Genomic DNA, 27859 nt, shown 5'->3' with positions numbered 1-27859 from the left:
ACTCCCGGACCGCGAGATCGTGACCTGGCTGAAGTCGGACGCTTAACCGACCGCGCCACCCAGGCGCCCCTCAATTGCTTTTTTTAAAGGCTTTTATTTTTTTAAAGGTTTGTTTGTTTGTTTGTTTCTTTTAAAAAAAATTTTTTTTTCAACGTTTTTATTTATTTTTGGGACAGAGAGAGACAGAGCATGAACGGGGGAGAGGCAGAGAGAGAGGGAGGGAGACACAGAATCGGAAACAGGCTCCAGGCTGTGAGCCATCAGCCCAGAGCCCGACGCGGGGCTCGAACTCCCGGACCGCGAGATCGTGACCTGGCTGAAGTCGGACGCTTAACCGACCGCGCCACCCAGGCGCCCCTAGAGCTTACTTTAAAAAGAAACAAACAATGGGGCGCCTGGGTGGCGCGGTCGGTTAGGCGTCCGACTTCAGCCAGGTCACGATCTCGCGGTCCGGGAGTTCGAGCCCCGCGTCGGGCTCTGGGCTGATGGCTCACAGCCTGGAGCCTGTTTCCGATTCTGTGTCTCCCTCCCTCTCTCTCTGCCTCTCCCCCGTTCATGCTCTGTCTCTCTCTGTCCCAAAAATAAATAAAAACGTTGAAAAAAAAATTTTTTAAAAAAATTAAAAAAAAATAAAGTAAGCTCTACGCCCAATGTGGGGCTTGAACTCACGACCCTGAGATCAAGAGTTGCACGCTCTACTGAATGAACCAGCTGGGCGCCCCTAATCAATTTCTTATTTTACAAATAATGAAACTGAGGCCAACGAAATTTAAGCAACTTATTTAAGATTATACAACTAGAATTATACTTACAGGCTTTCTTCTTCAAATGGAGAACTTTTGCATATTTAATTATAATATTATTTACATTTAGCTGTTTTCGTGGTTTCTTTAAACATTTGTAAAAGTAGAAAAGCATGCTTAATTGTGGACTGTGCCTTTGGCATAAATCTGGTGTTCAGGCCATTATTATAATGAAAACACCTACCATCACTTGGTGGCAGCATACCCCAAGTACAGTTCATTTCATTTATTTAAACAAAAAATTTTTTTATTTATTTTGAGAGAGAGAGACAGAGAGAGAGCGAGAGCAAGCATACAAGCAAGGGAGGTCCAGAGAGAAGGAGACCGATCCAAAGCAGGCTCCACAGCATCAGCACAGAGCCTGACACTGGGCTCGAACTCATAAACTGTGAGATCATGACCTAAGCTAGATCAAGAGTCAGATGTTTAACTGACTGTCCCACCCAGGTGCTCCTATTTACTTTTTAAAGACTTTTATTATTTTTGAGAGAGACAGAGAAAGAGAGAAAGTGAGCAGGGGAGGGACAGAGGATCCGAAGCAGGCCCTGAGCTGACAGCAGAGAGCTGGATGTGGGGCTTGAACTCATGAACCACAAGATCATGACCTGAGCAGAAGTTGGACGCTTAACCAACTGAGCCACCCAGGTGCCCTGATGTTTTTTTAAAGACTTTTAAAAAGATTTCTTTTTTTCTTTTTTTTTTTTCTTTCTTTCTTTCTTTCTTTCTTTCTTTCTTTCTTTCTTTCTTTCTCTCTCTCTCTCTCTCTCTCTCTCTTTCTTTATGAGAGAGAGCGAGCGCATGCGCACACAAGTGAGAGGGTGAGAGGGGCAGAGAGTGAGAGAGAGAGAATCCCATGCTGTCAAAACAGACCTCAATGTGGGGCTTCATCTCACAAACTTTAAGATCATGATGTGAGCTAAAATTGACAATCAGACGCTTAACTGACTGAGCCACCCAGCTGTCCCAAGTGCAGTTCCTTTTAAAGAAATACTGTTCCTCAAAAGTTAACTCTAGAGGCGCCAGGTGGCTCAGTCAGTTAAGCGTCCAATTCTTGGTTTCAGCTTGGTCATGATCTCACGTTTTGAGTTCGAGCTCCATGTTGGGCTCTGCGCTGACAGTGCAGAGCCTGGTTGGGATTCTCTCTCTCCCTCTCTCTGCTCCTCCCTTGTGCTCACACACACACTCTCTCAAAATAAATAAATAAACACACACAAAAGAAGTTAACTAACTCTAGGGGCACCTGGGTGGCCCAGTCCGTTGGGCATCCGATTTTGGCTTAGGTCATGATCTCACAGTTTGCGAGTCTGGGCTCTGCACAGGGGTCTGTGCTGACGACACAGAGACTGGAGCCGGCTTCAGGTTCTATGTCTCCCTCTCCTTCAAATATAGGTAAAACATTAAAAAAAGCAAAACAAAACAAAAAACCCAATGGGGGTGCCTGGGTAGCTCAGTCAGTTAAGCATCCGACTCAGTTTTGGCTCAGGTCATGATCTCACTGTGAAATGGAGCCCCACGTCGGGTTCTGTGCTGACAGTGCGGAGCCTGCTTGGGGTTCTCTCTCCCTCCCTCCCTTATTCTTTCCCCCTTCCCGGCCCACGCTGTCTCTCAAAATAAGTAAATAAACTTAATAAAAATAAATACATACATACACACATAAATAAGTTAACTCTAAACCTAAAAAGATCATTAGAGAAAATCTCACTCTTTCACATACTTGTAACTAGCCTTGGCAAGCAACTGATGGATGCGTTCTTTCACGTCTTCGGTGGTCTCTGTACTAGCAATCACCACAGGAATCTCCTCTTCTTCCTGGGGAAGCTTTAGCAGCTGCTGCAGGGTAGACCTCAACTCTGGCAGCATGGCTTCCCACTCCTCCTCTGGGTCCAGCACTGCAGCTGAATGAGAAAGTCTCACTTAGACTCTTGGAGTTTCTGATGGCAGGGAACAGGATGTCTAGGGTGAGGATTCCTACACGGTAACTACTTACAAGCAGCTGCAGTTCGCCTCTGGGCCCTCATCTCTTGTAATTTCTGGGTTTCCTTCTGCAGTGGTCCAGCAAGGTCAGTGTCACTAAGCTACCAAGGTAAAATGAATATCAGGGTCATTAAGTCACATAATTTCATTCCTGTTTCCATTTATTCTTTCTCTTTTGGGTAGATCAAGCCTACTTACCTTGCAGGAAAAGGGATTATTGGCAAGAAAACTGGCCAGCAGCTGAATGGCATTTTTACATACTAGCACTGACTTGTCTGCCAGACGTCCCACTGCTAGGGCCACCACTGCTTGGAAACGTGTCAAGGGGAGAGCCTATGTGGGGTAGGAAGAGAAGAATGAGCTCACGTACCACATCATCCATTCTGTTCATCATACTCAAAATGTTCTTGAAGTACACTGTATGTGAGCTACCTACTCACTCTAAAGAAACTTTTCTTTTTTTTTTTTAATTTTTTTTTTTCAACGTTTTTTCTTTATTTTTGGGACAGAGAGAGACAGAGCATGAACGGGGGAGGGGCAGAGAGAGAGGGAGACACAGAATCGGAAACAGGCTCCAGGCTCCGAGCCATCAGCCCAGAGCCTGACGCGGGGCTCGAACTCACGGACCGCGAGATCGTGACCTGGCTGAAGTCAGACGCTTAACTGACTGCGCCACCCAGGCGCCCCTCTAAAGAAACTTTTCTATGGGATATAAAATAGTTACTCTTTGTCGTGGTTAAGACACAGTATAGTCCTTAAATGGAGCCAGGCATCCTTGTCCTTGGTAGAGGAAGACCTTTATTACTGGTAGTAAGAATGTGAATTCTAGACTCTTCTGTGGGACACGGGATTCCTCTTTTCTCCAGCCTGTCTACAGAATACTGTTATGTCTTTATCATGCAGAAGGCTATTCACCTTCTGCTGGACGATTCGGGTAAAGAGCTGCAAAACACGGCTCCGCACAAAGGAGTTGACGTCGTGGCCATGGGCTTGCAAGGTGTCCAAGAACTGGTCTCTGGTGTCTCGGGCTGCTTCCTCCAGCTGATCACCATTCAGAACCTGCAGGACCATCTCCGCCATAGCTGCCAGCACAGCATTGCGCATCATGTAACTCTACGGGAGAAGTGGTCTGGTCTGAGGCTCCTCACTCCAATGCTAACTCTCCCTTCCCCAAACTCTTGGGCCTGTCCAGGCACAAAGAAGAGGTGAGGCCTTAAGTTAAGGGTAAGCTTGCTTCACTCTGACTTTTTCTGGTCAGTTGCCTAGGTATCCACTCCTGAGATCAATGGAAGGGGCCTTGTCTGCTTGAGAATATAGGGACAAAATAAACAAGAACCCCCATTTTTTCCCCATAAGGCTCATCACATCTGTACACGTTTAAAAAGCATTAATTTCTACCTTTCATCTGAAGCTTCAAAGCCTTTGATCCATCCTAATAAAACACCCCCTTCCCTCCCACTCCTTCTTGTATTTTACTGACAAAAGAATGAAACACAGAGAAGCACAAGTCAGCCCTAGGGTGCCATGCAAGTCCACTGCAGAATGTGAGGAACAGGGGTTGGGGTTTTTACCAGGCCAAGAGCCAGAGAATGGAGTCTTGCACAAGAAGTTATAATACACTAGATGACCTACGAGACTATCTTTGTCCTTGACATTGACCCGGGATGCCCTGCATCAGTGCGGAGGCAGCCAGGCAGAAAGAATTGAGAGTGGCACTGTTCAGAGAGTGCGGGCAAGCTCTATGGTAGGAAGAATGGAAGGAGCTTCATCCTGATGAATGGAAGGGACTCAGAACGATGGCCGAGTGACTCTCACTAGACCTAAGGCATGGAATTGCCATCCCCTTACCAGGCGTGGATAAAACCGGTTGATACTGAAATGGAGATTAACAAATGGCTCTTTAGTCAATAAACTCTATCTGCTTCTCTGTAGGAAGAAACTGCCACCAAGTTATGCTTAGACACCTTGACTTCACGGGAAAGCCATCTTCTTGTTATAAGAAACAGCCTTAAAATTCCCAGAAGAACCTGAGATTCCCAGGGGACCACTTACCTCTCCATCCAGATGATCCAGCAAAATGCACATGCTGGACATCAGGATGGCTGGGATGTGTTCTGCTAGTTCTGTCAGAAAAGCTGCAAAGCCCTTTGCCCCTGAGGGGTCCCGACTCAGCTCCTGGGGACACTTCTGTCCAATCTCTCTGTGCAGGAAAGAAAGCACAGCCACAGCAAGATAATTCAGTTCCCAGTAAGGGAAGGGAAGTCAGGTATCTAAAATCTAAAGAAACCTAGTATGTACAGAGAACGCATTTCTAATCTTTCTTTTATCTTCCCCCTGAGGGAGATGAGAATCAGAAACTTAGACAAGAGTCACCTTACAATCTCTCCCACGATGCTCTTCATTCCATAATCAGTTGCCCACAGACTCACAGCCGCCACCAGTACTGGTGCCAGGTGTTCAAAGTGCTGCAGCATCTGGATGATCTTCACAGTGGCACCTGTGGAAATACTACACGTGAGAAATTACGGGCAAAATGGAAACCGCGGGGCAAGGCAGAGGGCTAACTTACTGAGCATATGATTATAACGTGTCAAGGCGACACCAAGCAGGCGTGTTATAGCTTCCCGGGTGGGGCGGTTCTTCTGGTGACTAATGGTGGGGTTCTCCAGGAGGCGGTAGCAGCAGCCAGTAACCAAACTGAGAAAAGGAGGGAGGGAGATGATGAAGTCAGCTGTGTGGATTCATCTATACTGGGGCCCTGCCGCTTTCATTCTCCTTCTCCTGCCCCAAAGTCAGGGTCTTCTAGCTTTCTTCATTCTTTTGATCACCGTCTACACCAAGGTGCTTTGCTTTGCCGACTCTAGATAGGTGCTCTGTCCTTCAAGATTACCAACCTTCAACCAGTTATACTTATACAGAACCCAAATAGATGATAAAGGGTAGGAGAAAGTGACCAATGACTTCCCATGGTTAAACATCATGGTTAATTCAGTTCTTATCTTGGTTGACCTTTTAGCTGCACTGGATGCAGCTGACCACATTTCTCCTGGAAACACACTTCATGTGGCTTCCCAGATGCCAGACTCCCTTCCCCAGAGTACAGTAAGGATTTCTGCTCTCCTCTAGCTATGCTTACTGATTTGGTAATCTCAGACTTGGGGCATAAATACCATTTATATAAATACACTGACTGCCCAAATGGATACCCTATCTCAGACCTCCCTCTCGTGCTCCAGACTTGCACATTCAACATCAGAATCAGACAACATTGCTTGGATGTCTGATAAGGACCTCAATCTTTGTATCCTCTCTTTGTATTCAAACTTTGAATTCTCTCTTTTTTTAAGCATTTTAAAAAAGTTTATTTATTTGAGAGAAGAAAGAGAAAGAAGCAGGGAAAGGGCAGAGAGAGAGAGAGAGAGAGAGAGAGAGAAAGAGAGAGAATTGCAAGCAAGCTCCATGCTGTCAATGCAGAGCCCAATGTGGAGCTTGGACTCACGAACCGTGAGGTCATGATCTGAGCCGAAATCAAGAGTCAGCTGCTTAGCTCCCTGAGCCAACCAAGCATCCACCCCCGCCTCTTTTTATGTTTATTCTGAAAGCTCAGGTCAAAACCCTGAGTGAGTCATCCTTGACTGAACTCTCCCTCAAACTTCATACACCTCTGTCAGATTATCCTGTAAGCTCTACCTTAGGGAAAAAAGTACAGAGTCCATCCACTTCTCCCCATATCCACTGCCACTCTTGGGTCTAAGCTACCATCATCTCTTGCCCAAGTTACTGCAACAGCCTCCTAACTGGTCTCCTGCTTTCTTCCTTTCCTTTCATAGTCTGTTTCAACACAACAGCCAGGATGATCCTGTTAAAGCCCTAGTCAGACCACGTCACTGCCCTGCTCAGAACCCTTGAGTGGCCCCATCTCACTTTGAGAAAATGCAAAGTCACCATGATGGCCAAGGATCTGCACAGTTGGCTCCCCACTGCTTCTGGGATTTCACAGCCTATCCCTTTCACCTGCTCAGCTGCCATGTCTCTCGCCTCACTGCTACCACCTGTACATGCCAGATATATGCCTTCCTCAGGGTTTTTGTACCTGCTGTTCCGTTCCTCACCCTTGTTTATTCCTCCATATTCTCGTGCCTCATACGGCCTCCTCTGGGTTTTTGCTCAAATGTCACCACCTCAAAAAGGCCTTGCTAGAACAGCTGATTTAAGATCACAACTCTCGGGGCGTCTGGGTGGCTCAGTTGAGCACCCAACTTCAGCTCAGGTCATGATCTCATGGCTTGTGAGTTCGAGCCCTACATTGAGCTCTGTGCTGACAGTTGAGCCTGGAGCCTGCTTCAGATTCTGTCTCTCCCTCTCTCTCTCTCTGTCCCTCCCCCGCATGCTCTGTTTCTTTCTCAAAGAAATCACAACTCTCTTCCATCAAACTCCCCATCCCCTCCTCTATTGTTCTCCACAATCATAAAGTATAAAACAAACCATGTATTTTACTTACTTTAAAAATCATCTTCTGCTCTATAATATAAACGCTAAGAGGGCAGAAACTTATGTTTCTAGTGCCTGCAATAATACCAGCCATGCAGCCAAGAGATTCTCAATAAATACTATGCCATGAATGAGCAAATGGGCATTAAAGATAAGAAACTCATGGCAGTTTCTAACATTTGTTATCTACTTACTAACAATTCTATGTTATGAGTATACTTCTATGTCTTACATACAGAAGTGAGGCATGAAATGAAGTATTCAGAAAGAAGACATATCTAGCAACAGAGCCCTCATTCCTCACAGTTCACTATGACCATCTTAACCACCGACCTGACAAATTCCTCTTCAATTATTGAGTGGTTCCACAGGTGACGAATGTCCAGCTGGAGCAGCTGCGTTAGAAGCTGAAGAATTGGTTGCCTCTCTTCTTCCCAGTCAAAGCCGTGGGCGGCCTTGGCCCGGGTTTTCTTCCCCTAAAAAAAGGATCATGCATACATTTAGGGAAAAATAAGGAAGACAAATCAGGTCAAAATCTGCTAGTCTGAGTGCCCAAACTGTCCAGTATTGAGATAAGGTAGAAACTAACACAGCAGATGTATTACAAATTGTAAAATATAAAAGAGCTCCTTGTCAGGGCAGGATATGCTGCGATATTTTTGAGTACTTCCTCATAAATCCTAAAAAAGGACAGACAGGATTCCCAGAATTGTTGGATTCTCTTCTTTCCCACTGACCCCCTGATCTCCCCAGGCCCCATGTTGAGTGAGCCAGGAACTCCAATTACCTTCCCAAGGTCCAGGTCCATGAGGCTTGTCTGGCTGCTCATGGTCTCAAAGGATTCCACGAGGCGTATCAGAGCATAGCAGTTCATTTTGAGGGCATTTAGGTGGGCGCTCCTATCTGACACACTCAGAGCTGCATCATCCAGGACAGTGGGAAGTTCCTGGGAATGACGGGATACCACTGCAAGGGGCAAAGTCTGGAGTCGGCTTTGTTCACTTTCCTCATCTGCTCTGGCTTCCAAACACCCAGCATCAGCAGCCATCAGATTACCAAAGATCTGTGTTTCATCTCTCAGTGGCCACAACACAAGCCAAGTCCTTTGGGACCCCTGACCCCAATACGCTGAACACGCCCTGTCCCCACTCTCTCAGGCCAGCTACCCCAGTTTCTCCTTGGCAACTGGAAGAACTACCTCTATTAAAGAGAGGCAGTTCAAAAGTAGGAAATATTTCTTGTTGGTCTGCCCTTACAGCGAACACACACAACTCTGTATTGTCCACCAAGATTACAGACCTTAATAGGTCAAAGGTCCCCGGGCTTAGCCAAACCAACTGAATCACCACAGCCTTGATATCATCACGTGGCTGATAAAATGTAGGAAACAGTAAACAAACAAACAACAACAAACACCTTCCATCCCCTACCCCCTGACCCATAAACACCTTTCATCAGGAATTCCAGAGTATCTTCCTTGAGGCCAGGATCTATACTTCGAAAGTGACTATGAGGGAAAGAAAGTGTGGGGGGTGAGATAGGAAACTGCAGAGCCCATTCTAGATCAGATCAAACCTGAAGAATCTAAGACTTAAACACATCTGTGAAATTGCTCAACTGGTGTGAAGTTGGGGTCAATGCTCATTAGTAGAATTATCTGCACCCCGAACCTTTATCAGTGAACCTATAATTTGGAATTTCAGGACTAACATGCAACGTTAAGGTAAACAGCCACTAGTTCTTACGGCACCAGCCAGATGCGTTCTACTTACTGTAGAATGCTGTAGACAGTATCAAAGTGCTCCAGCATCGCCAGGGGCCCCTGAGCTCGGAAGGCAGCCTGAAATGCTACAAAGATGAAAGAAACGAGTCAACACAGAGGGGAGATGCCTTGTTGGTAAATTCCATTCATGGCAGAAAATCCAGTTAATGACTTTTACTGCTTGAATACCAAAAAGAGACAGTTCATTTCAATGTAACCTATTATGGTTTTTTTAAACAAAGATTTTTTTTTTCAACGTTTTTTATTTATTTTGGGACAGAGAGAGACAGAGCATGAACGGGGGAGGGGCAGAGAGAGAGGGAGACACAGAATCGGAAACAGGCTCCAGGCTCCGAGCCATCAGCCCAGAGCCCGACGCGGGGCTCGAACTCCCGGACCGCGAGATCGTGACCTGGCTGAAGTCGAATGCTTAACCGACTGCGCCACCCAGGCGCCCCTATTATGGTTTTTTTAAATTGTGAAATGACAAAAAGTGGCAAAAAACAATACAGAGTTCTTGTACTTTTCACTCTGATGATGTTAACATCTTCTATAACCACAGTACAAGAGTCTATAAGAAATCAACATGAACTCAATGCTATTAATGAATCTACAGACATTATCTGAATTGTTAGTTCTTCTATTTATGTCCTTTTTCTGGTCCAGGATCCAATCCAGGATCCCACAATGCATTCAGTTGTCATGTCTCCTTAGTCTCCTCCCATCTTTGTCTTTCACAATCTTGACACTTTTGAAGTATACTATTCAGTTATTCTGTACAATGTCCCTCAGTCTGGGTTTGTTTGCTATTTTCTCATGATTAGATTGAGGTTATGTATTTTTGGCAGAATGACCACAGAAGGGAGCCTCCTTTCAAAGCATCACACCAAGAAGTACATGGTATCAATGTCTTATTACTATGTTAACCTTGATTACCTGCTAGTGTTCGCCAGCTGTCTCCTCTGTAAAGTTACTATTTTCCTCTTTTGCAGCAAATAAGTATCTTATTAGGGAGATACTTTGAAATTGTACAAATATCTTGTTTCTCCTCACATTTTGCCCACGAATCTGTCCATGATTCTTGCCTGCCACAGTTATTACTGAGGTGTTAGTAAACACTTTGACTTTTCTTTCTTCTTTCTTTCTTTTTAAAAAGATTCTAAAGTAATCTCTATACCCAACATGGGGCTCAAATTTACAACCGAGATCAAGAGTTGTATGCCCTGCCGACTGAGCCAGCCAGGTGCCCCTATATGGTGATTTTTCTATCTCCATCATTCCTTCCACACTTACTAATGGGAATGCCACTCTAAGGATGAGCTTCCCTTCCCTCTGGTTATTTATTCAAATTGGAATAGACTCACGGTTATTTCCTTTATTCTGTTTTAATGCATTCCTACTACTATTTATTTTGTTGCTTAAATGATCCCATGCTTGACCACTGGGAGGTCCTTCAACTTGGCCTGCCTGCAGTCCTTTCAACGTGGTCCCTTCACTTTTGCTCTCTTACTTTCTGGTATAAGATGTTCCAGGCTCATCTTGCACTTTCCCTGGCCCAGTTCTGCAATCAACCATTCTCAACAGAGTCCTCATTTCTTTTGTGGAAGTATGGCATGTAGAAACCAAGTTCTAGGCACTAGTTAGGCTTACTGCTATTGCACTGTATCATTGTTTTTAGGTCCTCTCAGTAGAGAATAGCAGGACATGTACGTGTATATACATACATACCTGTCATATCTGTTTTGATCTGTTTATATATTAAAAATATGAGTTAATTTACATATTTTACTTAACCCTAGTATACACATAAAGCAGTTTCAGAATTGCTAACCCATATTCCTATAAAAAATATTTTACTAACTCAGCTTACAATAATTGTGTAAAGTTCTTTCTTCTAGAGTATATACACAATTACATTTTTTTTTTTTTAATTTGAGAGACAGTAAGCGAGCCCAAGTGGGGGAGAAAGGCAGAGAGAGACAATTTTAAGATTCAATAAAAAATAAACATTCAAAGTATAATTTAAAAAAAAAGAATGAGACACAAAGCACAAGCTCTTTTGTAATCCTTCTTCCCTATCAACAAACCTCTCTGCCAACATCTTCCCAGTTTTTGCTGGAGTCTCAAGAGAAAAGCTAACCCGTCCCACTGTCCCAAAGATGTATCTCCTCTTTTTCACCTTTGGTTTTATCCTGTCCAGGAACTGCTCTTATTCTGCCAGCATGCTCAGGCCTCCCTTCTTTATATATTTATTAAAAACTTTTTAAAAATGTTTATTTACTTTTGAGACACACACACACACAGAACCTGAAGCAGGCTCCAGGCTCTGAACTGTCAGTGCAAAGCCCAACATAGGGCCTGAACTCACAAACCATGAGATCATGACCTGAGCCGAAGTCAGACGCTTAACCTGACTGAGCCACTGAGGAGTTCCTTTATATTTTTATGTTTTAAAGTTTAATTTATTTTGAGAGAAAGAGAGCACGAATGGGGGAGGGGCAGAGAAAGAGGGAGACAGGGAATCCCAAGCAGGCTCTGCACCGCCACTGTAGAGCCTGACACAGGGCTCCAACCCACCAACCAAACCCTGAGATCACAACCTGAGCCAAAATCAAGTCAAACACTCAACTGACTGAACCACACAGGTGCCCCAGGACTCCCTTCTTTAAAACAAAACAAAAACACTCAATGCCTTTCATTTGACTTTGCTGTCATATCCCTTTTAAGATTTATTTATTTTTGAGAGAGAAAGACAGAGTCGCAAGTGGCGGAGGGGCAGACAGAGGGGGAGGCACAGAATCAGAAGCAGGTTCTAGGCTCCAAGCTGTCAGCACAGAGCCTGACTCAGAGCTTGAACTCACGAAGCATGAGATCATGACCTGAGCTGAAGTCGGATGACTGAGCTACCTAGGGGCACGTGGATATCCCTTTTAAATTGTGTCTCCTCTTTCAATTTCCTGATCTGTTTGTGGGATTTATCAACCTAACAACTATTCTCTCAAATATTACCAACTACCTATTTTTTTTTATTACAACTAATGATTTTCTTGGTCCATATATCTGTTTAATTCTTTGAAGCATTACCTACTGATCTAGTCTAGAGTCAGACTGCTAATTTAGGTTTATATTCGGCTTGAACATTTACCAGGCCAAGCTACTTAGCTTACTAAGTCTGTTTCCTCTTCTCTAAGTGAGGAATAATACAAGATTGCACATCATAGGGCTTTTCAGAATTTTTTGGTAAAGGTTAAGTAAAAATAATCCTGTGAAGCAGTCAGAATAATACTTAGCACACAGTGTAACTCAGTATATGTAATTTATTTATCACTCTCTTTTTTTAAAGTTTATTTTTTGAGAGAGAGAGAGAGAGAGAGAGCAAGCAGGGAAGAGGCAGAGAGAGAGGGAGACACAGAGGGAGAGAGAGAATCCCAAGCAGGCTCTGCACTACCAGCGCAGAGCCTGATGCAGGGCTCAATCCCATGAACTGTGAGATCGTGACCTGAGCCAAAATCAAGAGTCAGACGCTTTAACCGAATGAGCCACCCAGGCACTCCAGCTATTTATCACTCTTACAAACTTCCTTCTGTAATCTGGAAAATATAGAAAAATGGAAAAGAGAAATACACAGCAATTAACATCTGGCTAACTTTTTTCCATCTCTTTCCTATGCTTAGTATTTCTGCTGTTGAGGTCATATCACATACTCACTTCTCTGTTCTGCTTTTTAAAACTTAGTATTATGGGGTGCCTGGGTGGCTCAGGCAGTTGAGCATCCGACTCTTGATTTGGTTCAGGTCATGATCCCAGGGTTGTGGGATTGAGCCCTGCATTGGGCTCTTATGCTGAGCGTGGAGCCTGCTTGGGATTCTCTCTCTCTCTGCTTGTCCCCCACTCTCTCTCCAAATAAATAAATAAAACTTAATTTTACAATAACCATATTATAAAACCTTTGTAAATAATTTTAATGGTCACATAGTAGTCCATCATATATATATATATATATATATATATACATATATACACACACATATACATATATATATATCTTAATTAACTTACTATTCCTCTATCATTAGACATTATATCTTTTTTTTTTAATTTATTTTTCTAATGTTTATTTTTTGAGACAGAGAGAGACAGAGTGTGAGCTGGGGAGGGTAGAGAAAGAGGGAGGCACAGAATCAAAGCAGGTTCCAGGCTCTAAGCTGTCAGCATAGAGCCCGACATGGGGCTCAAACTCATGAGCATTGAGATCATGACCTGAGCTGAAGTCGGACGCTTAATTGACTGAGCCACCCAGGTGTCCCTCTCTTCTTTATAATGTAGGCTTCGTGTCCAATGTGGGGCTTGAACTCAGGACCCTGAGATCAAGAGTAGCATTCTCTACTGAGTCAGCCAGGTGCCCCTATTGTTAGACAATATGATATTTCTAATTTTTTCCACTAAAATTCACATTTACTCCCTTGGCAAATCTGGATTAAATTCAACTGCCTGCTTACTTCATTCATGTAATCATACAAATAAAAATGGCTCGACAAAAATATACAATCATGCTAACTATTCTTACTTTAAACTTATGACCATTAATCTCAAGTGGGCCCTTAGTATTTCTTGGTAAGCCTGTTACAAATTCCCAGGCCTCCTCACCTTCTTCTAGGCAATTATTTCACACCTTTCCTCTGCTCATAAGATCAAGGCCTTCTTCCCCAATTCCTTCTCAGTTAAAGGCTTCACTTCCTATCTCACTGAGAAAATAGAATCACACAGAAGAGGGGCACCTGGGTGGCTCAGTTGGTTAAACAGCCAACTTTGGCTCAGGTCATGAGCATGCAGTCTGTGGGTTCAAGCCCCATGTCGAGCTCTGTGTTAACAGCTCGGAGCCTGGAGCTGGCTTCAGATTCTGTTTCTCCCTCTCTCTGCCCCTCCCCTACTCTCTCTCTCTCTCTCTCTCTCTCTCTCAAAAATAAACATTAAAAAGCACATAGAAGAGAACTTCCAGCTGCCCCAAGATCTGTATTTCCCCTCACTACCTGCATCTGTGCCCAGCTACTCTGTCTTTTCTTTTGCTACTGCAGATGAACTGTCCCACCCTCTAGTAAAACCATCTCCTCCCTCTGTGCACCAGATTACACACTCTCTTACCTACTAAAGATACTGCTCCAACAATCTGTCCCCTCTCCCTCTTGCATCATCAACCTCACCTTCTCTGATAGCTTCCATTCAGTATATACACATGTAATGCCACCCATCTTATAAAAAAATCCTTCCGGGGAGCCTGGGTGGCTCAGTCAGTTAAGTCTCTGACTCTTGATTTTGGCTCAGGCCATGATCTCAGTTTGTGGAATCCACTCCCACGATGGACTCTGTGCTGACAGCATGGAGCCTGCTTGGGATTATCTCTCTCTCCTTCTCTCTGCCCTTCCCCTGCTCTTCCTCTCTCTCTCAAAATAAAAAAATAAACAAAAAATCCTCCCTCAACTCTACCTCCTCCTCCATCATCACCTCATTTCTCTGTTACTCATGAAAGCAAAACAATCAGAAAGTTATCTAAACTCTGTCTTCCCATTTTCTCATAAACCCACCTATTTCAATTAGCCTTTTGCCCCCACTACTCCTCTGAAACCGCTTTCCCCAATCACCACATTGTGAAGTCCAGTAATTAATTTGCAGTTGAGCTCTCCACTTCTTTTTGAAACATCTCTTAATTTACCTAAGGATATTCTTAAAAAACGGATTTTCTGATTCAGTAGTTCTGGGATGGGTCTTTATCTTGGATTTCATTTTTTTTTTTTTTTTTTTTTTTTGGATTTCTGATAAATTCCTAAATCATGATTCTAATTTGCTGGTCTGAAGGCCACAGTGTAAGGAGCAAGACTCTAGAATAACCTGCACCACTTCTCATCTGACATCTTTCCCTAGCTTACTCCACTCCAACCATATTGGCATTTTCCCACCTCCGAGCCTTGGCACTGGCTTTTCTCTCTGCTTAGAAGGCCTATGAGAACTATCTGCATAGTTTACTTCTTCACTTTTAAGGCCTCTGCTCAAATGTCACTGATCAGCAAGCCTTCACTGATCATCCAACATAAAATGCAGTTCCTACCCTGCCACACCATATTTTGTTTATCCTGCTTACTTTTCTCCCTGGCACTTATAGCCATCTGACATAGTCCTTATTTATTTCTTGTTGAGAACCTTGAGAGAAAGAACTTTGTCAACTTGTCTGTTTTGTTTACTGTTGTGTCCCCAGGACCCAGAACAGTGTCTGACAGTGTATCGTCAGTAAATACTTATTGAAAAAGGAAATGATTTGATCTTATAGAACTTATAGTTAGGGTTCTAAACACCAAAAGCAATGCAATTATTATAAAAAGAACTCTTAAAGTGAGTAATTATTCATTTAAAAAATGATGCATTATAATAACTGAAGAACAATTTACTGCACTGTGCAGCCTGTGCAATTGGTGACGCATATATCAACACTATATGGAGAGAATAGTCTATCTCCACCATAGTGGATTCTGTTGACTTGCCAGCTACTGGTTGACTTCCACACTCTGCGTTCTTTGCTTACCAAATGGTGGTATGTCTGGGTTTAGGGAGGCTCCCAGATAATAATCTTTATCAATTTAGACAATCTGGGTAAATCTGTATCCCTTATCAGTAATTAGTTCAGGGAAATAGGCAAAACCCAATTCTGGCTAAGTCTGTTGGGAGGCTTCTGGTAAAGTTTTTAAAAAAAGAAAGAAGTATACTACTTCTTTACTACTTCTGTACATAAGAGCAAGGAGCTGGCATCTAGCAACCATCATGGCCAAGAGGAGACAAGCTGGAGTTAAATTATCAAGCTGCTGCATTAACCAACCCTTCTTGTTATAGAAGATAATAAATGAAGTAGGCTATTATCCCTATCTTAACAGATGAGGAAACAGGTACAGACAGAATAAGTAACTTGTCTAAGGTGAGAGTGGTAGAGCCAGGATTCAAATTCAGATAGCTTGGCTCCAGAATCTTAATCTCTACTCTATGTACCTCTCTAAAACAACCTGAAAGACCACTTCCAAGAAGTATAGTGACATTGCAAGGTCTTAGTGATAATGTATAAATTGCCTTGTTCATCTGTAGGTTTCAACGGATAACTGTATTGTGCATATACTGTTCAGTGTTGTAGGTGTACATATTTTTTTCTTATTATTGCACACCCCTGGAAACAAGAGATCTAGACTCTAAAAAAGTACTACCTGAAACAGGTCAGGTCAAGTCCCATACATTCTGAGAAAGCTACCTTTTCCTGTAACTTTTAAATCCATCAGAACTTAGTTTTGGCACATGGTAAGAGGTAAAGATCTAAAATAAGTTTTTCTCCAAAGAGTAGCTGCATACACCAAGACTGTTTTTTGAATGATTGAGAAAAGGAGGTCAATGTGGATACTCTTCATGTAATACATCCCAAGCAATGCTAGGAAGAAAACCATGAATAGGAAAGATGGGTTCTTTGCCCTCATGGAGCTTAGCAGTGTAGTGCAAAAGGCCAATAATATAATTACATGGGGGATGGCTGTTTTGAAGGGCCAGGCACAGTAGCCGCTACGAAGTCTTACCTCTAAGCTGTGATGGAAGATGTCGGATGGACAGTACCTCTTGCACTACATACTGATTCACTCCTCCACTTTTCAACAACTCCTCTGGGGCTAAAGGCAGATGGAACTCATACAGCTGGGGACACATCTTTCTCCCACTGGCTCACAGGGCTGGAAACCAAACAGCAAACAGATCAAGATCTATATCTAAGGACTGTCTTTTTAATCTGGTTCTATTATTCCTCCACCCTCAGATATATGACGCTTATATCAAACTTATACCACGGCGGTAACGTTATCTTAAGAGGATGTGAGGCAACCCTGGACTAGTCCAGGATTCTAGTCCAGAATCTAATTCTAATTGTGACTCTGCTATTTGGTTGTCACTTACCCCCCTGAACCTCATCTGCACAACAGAGTTACTAATCTGATTATTTTGCAAAGTTGCTCTGAGGATCAAATGAGTCAAAACACATGAGAATGTTTAAAGAAATACAAAGTGGCAGGGCACCTGGGTGGCTCAGTCGGTTGAGCGTCCGACTTCGGCTCAGGTCATGATCTGGTGGTTTGTGGGTTCGAGCCCCGCATCGGGCTCTGTGCTGACAGCTCAGAGCCTGAAGCCTGCATCAGATTCTATGTCTCCCTCTCTCTCTGCCCACCCGCCCCCCCCCCCCGTCACATTCTGTCTCTCTCTCCTTCAAAAATAAATAAACATTAAAAAAAATTAAAAAAAAAATACAAAGTGGCATATCAATGCATCAAGTTAGCATTTCCATTTTAACGGACATTTCCATTTTTATGCACTGAGAGAAGGCCTCACTCAAGGCTAGGGCAGTGGGCCAGCATGGACTAGTGCGTGTCCTGGCTCCAGAATGGGAGAGTATTAACATTTAACATCTGTTTACTCTGTGTCACGTTCTTATTAGGCTACTTGAATATATCATATCTGATCTAGTTCTTCGAATGCCAATCTCATGGAATGCATGATAACACAACCCTTTTTACAGATGAGGAAACTGAAGCTAAAAAAAAAAAAAAAGGTTAAGAGATTTGCCCATATTCCGCACGGGTCTGTTAAAACTGTTTCTACTACATCTTACCGCCAGAATTACGCCTAATATCGCGTCATACTGCCCCATCCACAACCTTCCCAGTCTTTCATTCCCCACTGCCCATTAACACCACACCTCAGAAAAGAACTTCACCCGCCGCTCCTCCGACTCAGGACGTGGGGCCGAAATGAAGGAAAAAACACGGACTGCACAATACGCACCAATCAGCACCGCAGCACTCAAGCGGGCAGAGAAACCGGCCAATCCCCGGCAGGCGGAGGCAAAAACCCGCCTCTGAGCCAGGCGCCGCGCGGGCAAAGCCACAAAGGTGGAGTTCAAATCTCAACCGCCGTTAGGAGGCCAATCGCGTCACTCTCTGCAGAGACCCGCCAATCACATCTCAGGAGCCTGGAAGCCAGACGCGCCGCCAGGGGCGGGGCAGGGTCTAGATCCCCTGCCCGCCTCCCCTCGTCTCGCGGCTGCCTCATTCTGCCGCCCTTTCTAGCTAGGCGGTGATAGCGCCCTTGGGCTAGTGACCCACTCAGTCACCGCCCCGCCCCCCCACCCCCGGGGCAGGAGGCAAGTCCAAGCCGGGAGTTAAAAGGTTTAGGCTCTAATCCATGTTCCGCCATCTCCTCTATGTGACGTCCAGCAGGTCACTTCACTCTCTGCGCCTCAGACTTCCTCCCCAGTAGAAAAGGGATAATAAAAACAGCTACAACACAATACTGCTGTGAGGCACAGAAAAAGAGGTTTTGGGTTCCGGAGTTTGCACCTTCATCTCCCTCACAGTTGAGGGACGCCCCCAGGAAAGGGTGAGTTTCCTCGAAATTCAGTTTTGGGGCGTCCTGGGCAACGACGAAATGAATCCCTCTGCTCTTCCGACTCTCCAAGACTTCGGCGGGCGAACCGGAAGCACCTGGGCGGGGTGGGAAGGGAGGGAGGGGTTTCAAGGCCTCTGTACACCGGAACTTGGAGGGTGGGGTTTGTGGCTGGGGAAGGAGGAGCCAAGACGGGTCTGGCTGCGGGAGGTACCTCGTTGAGACCCAAGATGGCTCCTTCCGTCTAGTGTCCTGTGAGGCTGGCGCGGAAGGTCCCTGTCAGCTCCTCGAAGGTCACGTGTGACCCTACTCTTATGCTTGTGTGGTTGCTGTTGTAGGGAAGAGACGAGAGCAATGGCAGGGAGCCTCTCTTTGGGGGCAGGCAAGGTCCTTTGGGGCCGGGTGCCCCTATCTTGCAGAAGCTTCTCTCTGGGTAAGTGGCTGATGTAGAAATTGCCCTGAGAACTGCTTGTCAGTAGGCGGCTCAGACTCATTCCCTTTCTTCCCCGTCCCTAGGTGTTCCCGGAATGTTCCACGTAAGGCTCACCCTCCCGCCTCCCAAAGTAGTTGATCGTTGGAACGAGAAGAGGGCTATGTTCGGGGTGTATGACAACATCGGGATCCTGGGTAAGATTCGATTCCGTGGTACAGAATTTCAGAGTAATTTTTTACATAAGATTATCTTTTTTCCCCCCCACCAGTGTACGAATGGTACCATGCTCAGTAATAAGAGCCGACACTTAACGTGCGTATTCTGGTTGTTTTTGACGCTGTTCTGAGTGCACTACATGTATTAATCCGTACAGTAAGGGTTGTTTTTTGTTTTTTCAGTTTACAGGTAAGGAAACTGAAGCACAGAGGGGTTAAGTGATTTTTTTCCAATGCTAGTAAATGACAGTGCCAGAATTTGAACCACAAGCAGTCTGGCTCCAGGGTCTGTGCTCTTGATCGTGTAGGTGCTGCTTGTCTGTAGGCGCAGCTCAGGAAAATGCAAGTGCATGCTGAAGGCTTAGCTGGTGGAGGCTGTGTTCGTTGCCTCTTGTCTGGGAACTAACGTGTTCTCTCACATTACCACAGGAGACTTTGAAATGCACCCCAAAGAACTGATCAGGGGCCCCAGATGGCTCAGAGGCTGGAAGGGGAATGAATTGCAACGTTGTATCCGAAAGAAGAAAATGGTTGGAAATCGAATGTTCCTTGATGACCTGCACAACCTTAACAAACGCATCAGCTACCTCTACAAACACTTTAACAGACATGGAAAGTACCGGTAGAAGAGAAAGCTGGGAACTGTGGAAGAGACACATCTGTTACCGAGGGGGGGGGGGGGGGGGGGAACAGTACTTTTCCCTTTGGGATTTGTATGCCCTCTAATAAAATAGGGCTTCTTTGGAATCTGTTACCTGCTCTTTATTTTACTCTTACATTTTATTTTACACTAGATGCTACTTTTATTCATTCAAGTAGACTATGAACTCTGGGTCATCCATCCATAAGGCTTAGGTTTGGACTTCACTTGCCCATTGCAGACTAGCTATATTTTTAGCCTTTAAAAAAGAAAAGGGGGTGGGGGCGCCTGGGTGGCTCAGTCAGTTAAGTGTCTGACTTCAGCTCAGGTCATTGATCTTGCGGTTCGTGGGTTCCAGCCCCGCATCCAGCTCTGTGCTGACAGCTTGGAGCCTGGAACCTGCTTTGGATTCTGTGTCTCCCTTTCTCTCTGCCCCTCCTCTACTCATGCTCTGTCTTTCTCTGTCTCTCTCTCTCAAAAATAAATAAACATTAAAAAAAAAAAAAGAAACGGGGCACCTGGGTGGCTCAATTGGTTGAGCCTTGGATTCTTGATTTCTGCTCAGGTCCTGATCTCACAGTTCATGAGATTGAGCCCCTAATGGGGCTCTGCGCTGACGTCGTGGAGCCTGCTAGAGATTCTCTTGGCCACTCCCCTGCTCTCAAAATAAATAAACTTTAAAAAAAAAAAAGAAAAAGGAAATTGTTGGCACTTTTTGACATTTAGCTTTTCGTGTATTGAAAGTGGTAATTTCTTATTGCTTCATAATGCTGTTATCTTAAATGTATGTTTGAAAACATTTTCACACTGGAATGAAATGTAACAAATAAAATTATGCTTGTTCATTATTTTCATCAAAAATATTGGGTACTCTTTCTAAGTTGAGAAATGCAAGAAAAAATGTAATAGATAACATGGTTTCCTAGTTAGGGGATAAAGATATATCCTCACATGTACACTTTATTTTTTTTTTAATTTTTATTTTTCAACGTTTTTTCTTTATTTTTGGGACAGAGAGAGACAGAGCATGAACGGGGGAGGGGCAGAGAGAGTGGGAGACACAGAATCGGAAACAGGCTCCAGGCTCTGAGCCATCAGCCCAGAGCCCAACGCGGGGCTCGAACCCACGGACCGCGAGATCGTGACCTGGCTGAAGTCGGACGCTTCACCGACTGCACCACCCAGGCACCCCTCACATGTACACTTTAATATGAGGTATTAAGTACCATATGAATGGTTTGCATACTAAGCCTGACTGATCATCAGAATCACGTTGGTAGTTTCACGATTTCAAAAGCTGGGTCCCTGCCCCCAAAGATTTGTGATCTGTAGAGCTGAGCTGAGTCTTGCACATCTACTTTTTAAAAAAATACATTAAAAAAAATACATACAATGGAAATTTTTTAAATTACTGAAGGGTAATCAGGTAAAGAGTTTTCTCACGGCCTGTTTTTTTTGTGCTTTGCAGAGGCAACCACTATTTTTTTTTTTTTTTTTTTTTAGTCCTTTGGACATAAACTGTACATGTATAATCATGTATTAACTGTATATCTCCTTTTGAAAAGAGGATTCTATTTATTTTTAGTTTTTATTTTTAATGAAAAGAGGATTCTATATACACCGTTCTGTACCTTGCTTATTCACTTAATACAACCTGGATTGTTTTGTATCCTCACATTCTATACCATAATGATTTAACTAGTTCCATTTTGATAGATATTTAGATTGTTTCCAGCCTTTTACTTTTTCAAAGCATGACTCCTAATTTTAGATAATTCTGATTGTAAAATCCCTCAGGTGATTTTCATTAACCATGTTTAGAAACCACTGGTGATAAATGATCTAAATAAGACATTGTATTTGGTCTAATCAGGAGAGGCTTCCTAGAAGAGGCTGGATTTCAGCAAAGAAATAAGTGGTAGAACATTTCAATTGGGGAAGAGAAGAGTGATCAGTGGTGCATATGACCCAGCAAATCTACTCCTAAGTATATACCCACCAGAAATGAAAACATGTTCATACAAAAAGTGGTACATAAATGTTCATAGCATTGTTATTCATAATAGCAAAAAAGAAGAAACAAAGCAAATGTCTATCAACTGATACAGAAAATGTGGTATATTCATGCAATGGAATATTATTCAGCCATAAAAAAGAATGAGGTACTGATACATCTAACAACATGAATGAACCATGAAAACACTTTAATAAACCAAAGAAGGCAGTCATAAAAGGCTTGTATTGTATTCATATGAAATGTCCAGAATAGGCAAACCTACAGAGACAGAAAGTAGATTAGTTATTGCCAGGGAATGGGATAAGGGATAGGGAATGAGAGATGACTGCTAACAGATACAAGGCTCTTTTAGGGATGGTAAAAATGTTCTGGAATTAGCAGTGATGGTTGCACGGCCTTGTGAATACACTAAAAAACAATTGTATACTATATAATCATATGGTATATGAATTATATCTCAATTTTTAAAATGGTGTAGGAGACTTGATTTATTTCTAAATTAAGCTTTATTTTTAGAAAATCAAAGTAATGCATGCATATAGTTAATTAAAAAGAAGGGATAGTCGTGTGACAAAAAGTCCCCTGCTTCACCTGTCTACCCTCCAAACTAGCTTCCTAGAACGAAAGGCTCTCACTTCTTTGAAATATTTTGGTATTTATTATCATAATTTGAAACAATATGCCCTACTGCTCTTTATGATTTATCAGCTTTAGACTTTATTAGCTTCCTGTTATGAAAGATGAAGGTTTAGCCCAATGATTTAAAATAAAAAACCTGTTAAGCTAGGAACAGGAGGAAATTTCTTTAACTTGGTAAAGATTACATAGTAGAGATCAACCACAAATATTTAATAGACATGCATTCCCTTTAAGATCTGTAATAAGAGATAATAAGCTAAATAAGTCAGAAAAAGACAAATATATGATTTTTTTTTTACAAATGTATGATTTAATTTGTATGTGGAATTTAAGAAACAACAGATGAACATAGGGACAGGGAAGGAAAAATAAGGTAAAAACAGAGAGGGAGGCAAAACATAAATACAGAACTGTTAAATACAGAGAACAAACTGAGGATTGCTGAAGGGGAGACAGGTGGGAGGATGGGCTAAATGTGTAATGGGCATTAAGGAGGGCACTTGTTGGGATGAGCACTGGGTGTTATATGTAAGTGATGAATTACTGGGTTCTACTCCTGAAACAAATACTATACTGTATGTTAACAAAGTTGAATTTAAATAAATAAATTTTTTAAAAAGAAAAAAAAGATTAGTAACAAGACAAGGATGCGTACCATTCCTGTTGCACTTTAACTTAGTATTGAAAGTCCTAGTCAATGTCAAGAAAGAAAGGAAGAAAGAAAGAAAGAAAGGGAAAGAAAGAAAAAAAGAGTGGATATGAGGGTTGAAAGAATAGAGATCAAATTATGATCATTTTTTTAATATTTATCAAATTGTGATCGTTTACAAATTATATGATTTTCATTGTCTAAAACAGGAATCTTTTAAAAACATATTTAATGTTGATTTATGTATTTTGAGGGAGAGAGAGCGTGAGCAGGGGAGGGGCAGAGAGAGAAGAAGAGAGAGAGAATCCCAAGCAGGCTCCACAGTGTCAGTACAGAGCCCAACGTAGAGCTTGAACTCACGGAGTGTGAGATCATGACGTGAGTTGAAGTTGGGGTGCTTAACTGACTGAGCCACCCAGGCTCCCCTAAACATTTTATTTTTAAATAATCTCTACTCAGTGTGGGCTTGAACTCATAACCCTGAGATCAAGATTCACGTGCTCTACAAACCAAGTCAGCCAGGTGCCTTGGGACTTCAATATAAAAATTTTTGAAGAACACAATTCAACCCATAACAATAGTCTTTGGTGTCCCCAAGACATTCTTGTGCTTCTGTTGTTAGTTCTTGAAATTCATGATTCCTTATAGCTTCTATAGATTCTCCAGGTTTGATTTTGGAAGAGGAAGCCAGTGGCCTCTATTAGTTATCTTGTCAGGAAACTGGATTTACACTCTGCAATCCTCTCCTTTCTTGTAGCCCTTTCCCCATTCCTCTTCATCATAGTTTTATCAGCATTTTGGCTTAAATCAGTAGACAGTATTTACATTATTAGGACTATGTAAATATTGTTTACTAGTTGGTGTACTGGGGGATAACTAGTGTTTCTTATTTAAAAATTCTGTATCTTGGGGCGCTTGGGTGGCTCCGTCGTTTAGGTATCTGAGTGGCTCAGGTCATGATCTCGTGGTTCATGAGTTTGAGCCCCACATGGGGCTCTCTGCTGTGAGCACTTCAGAGCCCACATCAGATCCTCCGTTTCCCTCTCTCTCTGTCCCTCCCCCAATTTCTCATTCAAAAATAAATAATCATTTAAAAAATAAAAACATTTAAACAATAAAACCTCTATATCTTTATCGAGATACAATTCAACCAATCCAATGGATTTTAGTATATTCACAGAGTTGTACATCCATCATCATTTTGGAACATTTTCATCACTATTCCAAAATGAAATCCTATGCCCCTTAACTGTCACCCTCAATTCCCCCTCCCTCCCGGTTCTAGACAACCACAAACCCACTTTCTGCCCCTATACATTCTTGCCTATTCTGGATGTTTCATCTTAAATGGAATCATACCAGATTTCCTCCTTTGTGACTGGCTTTTTAAATTTAGCATAGTGCTTTCAAGGTTCATCCATGTTGTAACATATATTAGTACTTCATTCCTTTTTATTACTGAATAATATTCCATTGTATGGATATACCACCTCATATTTATCCATTCATCAGTGGGTGGACATCTAGGTTGTTTTTACTTTTTGGTTATTCTTTTTTTTTTGTTTTTTTAAAAGTTTATTTTGCGAGAGAAAGAGAGCACAAATAGGGAGGGGAAGAGAGAGGGGGAGAGAGTCCCAAGCAGGCTCCACACTGTCAGTGTGGATCCTGATGTGGGGCTTGAACTCATGAACTATGAGATCATGACCTGAGCCGAAGTCAAGAGCCAGATGCTTAACCAACTGAGCCATCCAGGTGCCCTGTGGTTACTCTGAAAAATGCTGCCATGGACATCTGTGTAACAAGGTTTTGTGTAGACATTTTCATTTCTCTTGGGTATAAACCAAGGAGTGGAGTTGCTGGGTCACTCTATGGTAACTTTATGTTTAACTATTTGAGGAACTGCCAACTCTTTTCCAAATTGGCTGCATTATTTTGTATCTCTACCTGTGGTGTATGAAGGTTTAATTTCTCTACAGGCTTGTCACCATTTGGTATTCTTTGTTTGTTTTTCATTATAGCCATCCTAGTAGGCATAAAGTAGTGTCTCACTGTGGCTTTGATCTGTATTTCCCTGATGGCTAATGATATAGAGCATTTTTCTTGTGCTTTATTGGCCATTTGCATATCTTATTTTTGAGAAATGTTTATTTAGATCCTCTGTCCATTTTCAAATTTTTAAAATTATAATTGAGTTGGAAGAGTCCTTTATATATCCTAGATACAATTACCATATCAGATATCTGATTTGCAAATATTTTCTTTGATTCTGTGAATTCTTTTCATTGTCTTGATCACGTTCTTTGAAGCACAAAAGTCTCATAATTTGCTGATGCCCTGTTTATTTTTCCTTTTGCGGTTTGTGCTTTTGTTATCATATCTAGGAAATCATTGCTTAATCCAAGGTCATGAAGACATACAGCTATGTTTTCTTTTAAGACTTTTATAGTTTCAGCTCTTACATTTAAGTTTTTGATACATTTTGATTTAATGTTTGTGTATGGTGGGAGGTAGCCATCCAAATTCATTCTTTTGCATGTTCACATCCAGTTGTCCAGCAGCATTTGTTGAAGAGACTATTCTTTCCCCCATTAAATGGTCTTGGCACCCTTGTTGAAAATCAATTGACATAAATGTAAAGTAACTTCTATTTCTTATTTAACTTTTTGTTTTTTCTCAAGTTAATTGCCTCTTTTTATTTTGTATAATTTTCTATGTATCTAGCTCTAATTTTTTTTCCATATATCCCATCGGAACTGTTAAATACTTGTTCATATTATTTTTCAATTATTTATTATGTATTTATTTATGTTTATAATTTTTTTAAAGTTTTATTATTTATTTATTTATTTTGAGAGAGAGAGAGAGAGAGAGAGAGAGAGAGAGAGACAGCTTGAGGGGGGAGGGGCAGAGAGAGGGAGAGAGAATCCCAAGCAGGCTCCACACTGCCAGTTCAGAGCCTGACTCAGGGCTCGAACCCACGAAATGTGAAACCATGACCTGGGCTGAAATCATGAGTCCAACGCTTAACTGACTGAGCCACCCAGGTGCCCCTTATTTATTTATTTTTTAAAGTTTTTATTTATTTATTTTGAGAGAAAGAGAGTGTTTATGCACGTGTGCATGAGTTGCAGAAGGGCGGAGGGAGAGGGAGAGAGAGAATCCCAAAAAGGCTCCGTGCTGTAAGCACAGAACTTGACCAGGGCTGGATCCCATGAAAGCCGAGATCAAGAGTCAGATGCTTAACCTACTGAGCTACCCAGGCACCCCTTACTTTTCAAATATTTAAACATGGCAGATACTTTATCAGTTTTTTTTCTCTGGAGACTTTCCTGCAGTTTTTTTCCATCCTCTTGCTTCAGTCAGGACACATGGCACAGCTTCCATACCCAGGATTTTCTTTAAGCAGTTTTGTGTGTGGATCCAGCATTCCATTCCTTATATCTATTGCCTTTCTCTTTCCTGTTTGCCAGAGTGCATCTTGTAGTAGCCTACTTAAATAGAGAGGTAAGAATTTTGATAATGAAAGGAGTCTATATTCTTCTTTTGATATACATTGATCTTTTAAAAAAAATTGATCTTATATTGGTAGTTAGATTGGTATGAAATTCTAGGTTAATGATATTTCTTTAGAATTTTAAAGACACTGCCACATTTCTTCTATCTTCTAACACTGTATTGAGATGCTATTCTGATTCCTGTTCTTTCCCCCCCCCCCCTTTTTGAATTTTTTAGCTTCTTCTCTTTTTTCCAAAATATTCCAATTTTATAAAAATTTGTCTTGATATGCTTCTTTTTTCTTTCGTTGTGTTGGGCACATAGCACACTGTTTAATCCAGAGAGATTTGTTCAATTCAGGAAAATTTTCTTTTATTTCTTTTAAATCTCTGTCTTATATCCTGTTTTCTCTTTTAGAATTCCTGTTAGTCAGATATTGGACTATTTGGCTTGATTTTCTAACTTTCTTTCTTACTTCCTATCCCTACCTCTGTTGGCTCTTGCTCTTGGACCTTTGTTCCTTATTTGTTTGCAATTTTTAACCACAATTTATATTTTTTGGAACTGTATCTGTGGAAATTCCCCAGGGCCTAGATCAAAGATGAGCTCATCCAGAGAGAATTGCATCACTTTTGCCAGGTGCTTGGTGGGACTGTCAACCTAGAATCACTTTAAATTCTTGCCATTTTGTTCTTAGGATCAACAAAAAATTCAGACAGTAAAGCCACAGCTTGTGGTCATAAATTCTTTACTAGTGTTTACAAGAAAAAATAAAATAAAAAAGATCTCCACTAGGCACCCAGGTTCCAGACAAGCAGTTTCCTATGAAGTCCCCTAGGGACAGCATGGGTGTTAGAATATTTTGAATCCACTCTTAAACGAGGACATAGAGGTTCTGACTTAATGGTGGGGATCTTCTGTTAGATTTCCAACCCCAGAAAAGCCCTGAGCTCTGTCTCCCATGACACAGTGGCACCTGGTGAGTCCATCACCATGCCTAAATTCAACTTTTTAGCAAATGCCGCAAGGCAAAACAGACTTCAGTGCTCAGCTTACCTCTCTGGGTAGCAGCTTTGACTTTGACTTAGTTTTTGGTCTATAGTCTTTATTTTGGTCTACAGTCTATTTTCTTATCAGCTCATAAATGCATTAAAATTTTTTTTTAATGTTTATTTACCTTTGAGACAGACAGAGACAGAGTGTGAGTGGGGGAGGGGTAGAGAGTGAGGGAGACACAGAATCTGAAGCAGGCTCCAGGTTCTGAGATGTCAGCACAGAGACTGACTGG

At 42.3% G+C, this 27859-nt stretch overlaps 3 protein-coding genes and 1 non-coding gene across 9 annotated transcripts in view; 1 reads left to right on the top strand and 3 right to left on the bottom strand.

Moving 5' to 3' along the window:
• The window catches only part of GAPDH (glyceraldehyde-3-phosphate dehydrogenase), a 29419-nt gene extending 20547 nt beyond the window's left edge, over positions 1-8872 (bottom strand). Inside the window, exon 1 of the mRNA XM_047865948.1 lies at positions 8860-8872. The gene's annotated coding sequence lies outside the window, so the exon portion shown is untranslated. The remainder of the gene's footprint in view (positions 1-8859) is intronic.
• Positions 1-18564, bottom strand: part of NCAPD2 (non-SMC condensin I complex subunit D2) — a 32339-nt gene extending 13775 nt beyond the window's left edge. For 2 of the 6 annotated variants that reach the window (XR_007153859.1, XR_007153860.1), the window contains exons 1-13: positions 17798-18148; positions 16632-16781; positions 9041-9116; positions 8717-8775; positions 8056-8234; positions 7602-7744; positions 5347-5474; positions 5151-5274; positions 4830-4977; positions 3693-3890; positions 2976-3110; positions 2791-2878; positions 2518-2698 (exon numbers count right to left, since the gene is read on the bottom strand). Coding sequence is in view for 4 of the 6 variants with exons in the window: in XM_047865945.1 (XP_047721901.1) it covers positions 2518-2698; positions 2791-2878; positions 2976-3110; positions 3693-3890; positions 4830-4977; positions 5151-5274; positions 5347-5474; positions 7602-7744; positions 8056-8234; positions 8717-8775; positions 9041-9116; positions 16632-16758 (1586 nt within the window). In the remaining 2 variants the exon portion in view is untranslated. Of the gene's footprint in view, positions 1-2517; positions 2699-2790; positions 2879-2975; positions 3111-3692; positions 3891-4829; positions 4978-5150; positions 5275-5346; positions 5475-7601; positions 7745-8055; positions 8235-8716; positions 8776-9040; positions 9117-16631; positions 16782-17710; positions 17767-17795; positions 18149-18437 lie in introns of those variants that run through there. The other 4 variants (XM_047865945.1, XM_047865944.1, XM_047865946.1 and 1 more) reach the window with 4 other exon arrangements.
• On the bottom strand, positions 8311-8639 carry LOC125171461 (small nucleolar RNA U85). The gene has a single exon (XR_007154364.1). It is a non-coding gene; the product is annotated as a small nucleolar RNA U85 (small nucleolar RNA).
• On the top strand, positions 18333-19814 carry MRPL51 (mitochondrial ribosomal protein L51). The gene is made up of 4 exons (XM_047865949.1): positions 18333-18477; positions 18822-18916; positions 19000-19110; positions 19561-19814. The coding sequence occupies exons 2-4, from the start codon at positions 18838-18840 to the stop codon at positions 19755-19757; spliced, it is 387 nt and encodes a 128-aa protein (XP_047721905.1). The 5' UTR covers positions 18333-18477; positions 18822-18837; the 3' UTR covers positions 19758-19814.
• The last annotated feature ends 8045 nt before the right edge of the window (positions 19815-27859 follow it).

This window comes from Prionailurus viverrinus, chromosome B4 (genome assembly GCF_022837055.1).
Source record: "Prionailurus viverrinus isolate Anna chromosome B4, UM_Priviv_1.0, whole genome shotgun sequence".
In the NCBI taxonomy this organism is placed as follows: domain Eukaryota; kingdom Metazoa; phylum Chordata; class Mammalia; order Carnivora; family Felidae; genus Prionailurus; species Prionailurus viverrinus.
The sequence above is the reverse complement of the archived record's forward strand: the minus strand, read 5'-3'. Positions and strand labels throughout refer to the sequence as shown.

What these genes read in the sequence shown, in the direction of transcription:
- MRPL51 (XM_047865949.1), top strand. Translation starts at nt 18,838, where the DNA reads ATGGCAGGGAGCCTCTCTTTGGGGGCAGGCAAGGTCCTTTGGGGCCGG. An exon ending in TTGCAGAAGCTTCTCTCTGG is followed by an intron (nt 18,917 to 18,999) that starts GTAAGTGGCTGA and finishes CCCCGTCCCTAG; the next exon opens with GTGTTCCCGGAATGTTCCAC. An exon ending in TGACAACATCGGGATCCTGG is followed by an intron (nt 19,111 to 19,560) that starts GTAAGATTCGAT and finishes ACATTACCACAG; the next exon opens with GAGACTTTGAAATGCACCCC.